The sequence below is a fragment of the Meleagris gallopavo genome, chromosome 30 (genome assembly GCF_000146605.3).
Source record: "Meleagris gallopavo isolate NT-WF06-2002-E0010 breed Aviagen turkey brand Nicholas breeding stock chromosome 30, Turkey_5.1, whole genome shotgun sequence".
Lineage (NCBI taxonomy): Eukaryota > Metazoa > Chordata > Aves > Galliformes > Phasianidae > Meleagris > Meleagris gallopavo.
The window spans coordinates 3,226,214-3,230,743 of record NC_015040.2 but is presented as its reverse complement, the minus strand read 5'-3'; the positions used below and the strand labels follow the sequence as shown (position 1 = coordinate 3,230,743).

The following is a 4,530-nucleotide window of genomic DNA, read 5'->3' as shown; positions in this document are numbered from 1 at the left end:
CCGTCCGTGGGAATGCTCTGTGCACCCACATCTCCCTGCAGAGTGAGAACCACACCAGCATCTTTTTGGGGTCCCCCAGGGCGCATGGCTCAGCCCCACGGACACAGAGATGCGGTCAGAGTGGGGTGACATGGTTGTCACCCACGTCTGCACGTTGGTGACCCTGGGGAGGTGGCTTTGAGCCGCCAGGGGACACAGGAAACAGAAATGCCGAGTCAAAAGAAGCCAGGGCACGGCCCAGCTTTCCCTTTGGAACATTAACGACCTGTCACATCGTTAGCCACACCGAGCAGGGCTGCACATCCCACCCCCAAGGAGCTCACACCAGGCACCCCGACACCCCCAGCTCTTTATTGGCGCGAATGCAATAAATAAAAAAAAAGAAGAGTCCCAGGGCCGCTGCCCCGGCTGTTCCCCCCTCCCTGGTCGTTGCAGGATGGGGCCCGCTGCCATCGGTGCTGCTGCTGCTTTCAGTCCTGCTGCCACCCCGTGGCACTTCCCAGGCACTCCCACTCGGTGGGGACACGCAGGGACAGAAGGACGGACGCAGTCACACAGTGTCCGGCACTGGACGTTGCACCTCTCCTGGGGGGGTTCTGGCCTCGCCGTGCCCTGCAGGAGAGGGGCTGGGGGCAGAGCTGCAGGGGGATGCGGCGGTGTCCGGGTTGGGGAGGGGGCTCTGCTGGCAGCTGCATGGGGACGGGACCCCTTGGGAAGTCCCAGAGCTTGGGGACTTCTTGGGGGTCTGAGGTTGGGGTTGAAAGCTGGGGGCTGCCTCCCCTGCACCCCCGCAGCCTCGCTATCTCTGCCACGCATCCTCAGCCTGCACCCGCCGTGCGGGGACCGGGATGGTGGCAGTGGCCCTCTGCTCCTCCGCCAGCGGCCGGGGGGGAGGCAGAGGGTAGGGGTAGCCCTTGGTGTAGTCATCTCGTGGCTGGAGGTCTGCAGCGCCTCGGGGGGCTTCGCTCAGGGAGGTCAGGCTGCCCGGGGAGGGCTGTGGGGTGCCTGAAGGGCAGCCGAGACCTGGGGACACCCGCTCTGACTTGATGCTGATGGTGTGGGGCTGCGGGGAGCTGCCGGGGGCCAGGTCCTCGGTGGGGATAATCCTGCTGCTGGCCCTGGGGGGAGAAGGGAGGGTAAGAATAGGTCACTTCATGCAGCATTCCTGGGGCCATGGGATAGGAAGCGGCCATTTGTGTGTCCTCATTCCCCTCAAGAAGAGCTGAGATCCATCCAACCCATCTCACGTTCCAACTCCATTCAATTCCTCACCCCCAAGCGCAGCTGAGGGGGGCACAACATCCCCAGCCCAGGTCCCTCTTCCCAGGCTGCCACCCACTCACATGCTGGCACTGCTGCTGGGAGCCTGGTGTGCGACAGCGGGGGATGCAGGGACCAGGTCCCTGGGGGAAATCCATCTTTAAATAGGCTCTGGAATTGGCTGGGATGTGGCGGGCGGGGGGGTTCCCAGGGGCATCCCCATGCACCCCAGTTTGGGGTGAAGCTGGATAGTGCAGGGCCGTGCTTTGAGCATCCAAATATTGGGCTCAACCCTAATTTGCATTCACTTTGTCCCTCATCCCAGTGCCAGACCCTATCCCCTGCTGTCTCCCATCCCCAGCCTGATTGCAGTCCTTACCCCAGTGCTGCCATGTCCCGTGGGGGCTGCCATGGAGCTGGAGGGCCAGGCTGCAGGAAGCCAGGAGGAGGTGGGGCCTCGCCAGCCCCGAACTCTGCCGAGCAGGGGGTGGAAAGTGAGCAGGAGCTGAGAGGCTGTGGCTGGAGCCCCCTAACCATTCAAGGGTGTGGGGCCAGGACTTACCTGCTTGTGCTGGAGTGAGGAAGGGAAAACCAGTAAGGCTGTGGCTGGGGATGCCGGCGCTGCCCGAGGCGAGCACTGGGCTCAAGGTCTGCAGACCAGAGTACAGCGGCCGCTGTGGAACATGAGAGTGCCCCTGGTCAGGCACTGTGCTGCCAAACCTCCACGGGAGCTGTGATGCCTCCTCTTTATCCACAACCCCTTCCCATGCCCCCCAATAATGCCCTGATGTTGGATGAGGAAGAGGAGGAGGGAGCAGATTGGAGGAGCTGCTTGCTGGATTTGGAATGGGAATATCCACACGCATGGGTGACTTGCTGGGAAGTGTCTGGCTGCAGAGAGCTGAGGGCTGGGTAGAAGCAGGGGACCCCTCACTGCCCTCCTCCATTGTGCCACTGCCGGGAAGGGGACCCGGGGGGGACAAAGGCACCGAGCATCCTGCTGGCAGCTGCAGAATTGTGGTCTTGCACCTGTGAGGCCACTCTGGGGCTGAGTTCTCCCCCAGCAACACTGTCCCCACGTGTCAGCCTCAGGTGTCACAGGACTGGGGTCACCCTGTGTCACTCACTGCTGCACCGCTGCCACTCCGGCGCTGCCCATCGGCTCCCAGGTACAGCGGCGGTGGGGTCTTGGTTGCCAAGGCTCGGTTCAGGCTGCCAGCAGGGAACAAGGGATAACCAATACCTGGAGAGATGGACAGGAGGGTGGCATTCAGGGAGGTGAAACCCTGAGAGCTCTTGTCCTCGGGGGTCCCCGAGGTTGTGGTTGGTGGCCTCAGTGTCCTCGTCCCTGGTGGGCGCTCGTGCGTGCGTGCTCGGTGCCGCGCTCCTGCAAAGCCACTTCCTGCCCTGGTTGCACCTGGGCTGCGGCCACGGCTGTGTGCTGCGAGCGGAAACGAAGGCGGCGGCCGGATCCGGCCCCAGAGACCAGTGGGGTGCAAACCTCCCCAACCAGACCCCACTGCGGGGAGCAGGCTGAGCTCAATGCCCCGCAGGGACATCCTGGGGCAATGCCACCGCCCCGGCCATGCTGAGCATCCTGCACCAGGAGCACCACGGCTCATCCCGCTTGCAGCCAAACCACCCAGCACGCCACCCCTGTGCCACCTCCCAGCCAGTGGGGGGATTTCCACCGGTCCAGCCCCGGCATCATTTTTTCCAGCTGCTTTTTTGCTGCTCGGCCCCAGGGCTCACTCAGCAGCACCCATCCCATGGGACATGGAGTGCCCCCCGAACCCAGCTCAGATGCAGCGGGTACAAATTGTGTGGGGCCACCTGGGTGCCCTGTGGCAGTGACTCAGCAGTGCAGGAAGCAGCTGAGGGAGGCAGCAGCCGGTGGCATTTCTGCAGCTGGGGCTGTGCTCCCTGCCCACGCACCCACCCCGGCCCCGTTCCCGGTAAACCCCTGGGAGATGCTATGAGAGGAGCTTTGCATGTGGCATCCGGCCTGGAAAATCCCTGAGAGGACTCCATCAGTGGGACCTTGTCCTCGCTGTGATGCCACCAACCTGCAGCCCTGCAGTGTGGACCCACCTGGGGGCATTGGTCCCGGTGAGCGTCCCGACGGCTTCGGTGCTGTGGGTTTGAAGGTGGGCGGGCGGCCCTGGCTCTGTGGGGAGCTGCTGGCACTGCCCAGGGCTCCATCACTGCTGCTCGGCGGGGAGCTGCCGTAGGGAACCTCGGGCAGCGGCACCGGGCTCTGTGGGGTGAAGCAGAGGGCTGGGCTCTGGGTTTGGGATGGAAACACACACCCTGTACCCCCGTGCTGGGGTGCAGCAGCGACTCACGTAAAAGCGGGGCCGTGCCACCGTCAGGTCCATGCCCTCGTTCAGCTGTCGCAGCTTCTCACCAGGATCCAGCCCCTCCTCCAGCTCCAGCTCGTGGCTCTCCAGCCCCAACCCTTTGCGCTTCAGCGTCTGCAGGGAGCGGGGTGATGAGCGGGACCCCCGCCCTGCCCGGCCCCCCGCAGCCCCCGCCGCTACCTCGAGGATGTCGGAGTTGGTGCGGCTCTCGTGGGGTTCGCTGTACTCCGTGTATTTGAGCAGCACTTTGTCCATGTCGGTGCTGGCGTACTGGAAGAGGCGGTTGGTGCTGTTGAAGATGATGAGGGCGATCTCGCAGTCGCACAGCACGCTCAGCTCATACGCCTTCTTCATCAGCCCGAATTTCCTCTTGGTGAAGGTCACCTATGGGAAAGGGGACACGGCGCTGCCCCAAACCCACCACCACAGCCCCATCATGCTTCGTTTTCCCCAGTACCCGAACCCCTCCGTGCTTCGGAGCACCCACAGGTCCCGTCCCATCCTCGTGGCTCCTCATCCCCCCCCGTTCCCCACCTGCCGGTTCCGTTGATCCAGTATTCGGCTGATCTGGATTTTTTTCCGGCCCATTTTTGCTTCTTTGGCTCAAGGAGAGGCTGAAAGAGACAGAGAGAAGCCCTGAGCACCCGCCTCATGCTCCCCACCTTTCTCACTGTTCCGGAGGCCAAAAATTCACTCTGCTGAAAAAAAAAGCTTTTTGGAAGAAGTTTTGGTCCCAGCAGCATTCCCTGATTTTTTCTGCAAACTTTCAAAAAAAAAACAAAACAAAACAAAAAAAACCCTGAAAAAAATACCCCCAAAATGGAAAACTCTGCTGGGATAAAGGGGAAAAGCCCCTCTCCGCTCTGCTCAGACGGCTCCATCGCCCCCCACCCCATGGCAGCCCCACAGT

General features: G+C 62.6%; 1 protein-coding gene across 1 annotated transcript; it reads right to left on the bottom strand.

The window, feature by feature from the left end:
• Nucleotides 1-325: 325 nt before the first annotated feature.
• MEF2B (myocyte enhancer factor 2B) lies at nucleotides 326-4,259 on the bottom strand. Its single transcript, XM_010725028.3, has 8 exons — nucleotides 4,155-4,259; nucleotides 3,801-4,004; nucleotides 3,606-3,734; nucleotides 3,352-3,517; nucleotides 2,388-2,503; nucleotides 1,823-1,934; nucleotides 1,640-1,733; nucleotides 326-1,118 (listed from the first exon to the last, which is right to left on the bottom strand). The coding sequence occupies exons 1-8, from the start codon at nucleotides 4,206-4,208 to the stop codon at nucleotides 800-802; spliced, it is 1,194 nt and encodes a 397-aa protein (XP_010723330.1). The 5' UTR covers nucleotides 4,209-4,259; the 3' UTR covers nucleotides 326-799.
• Nucleotides 4,260-4,530: the final 271 nt, after the last annotated feature.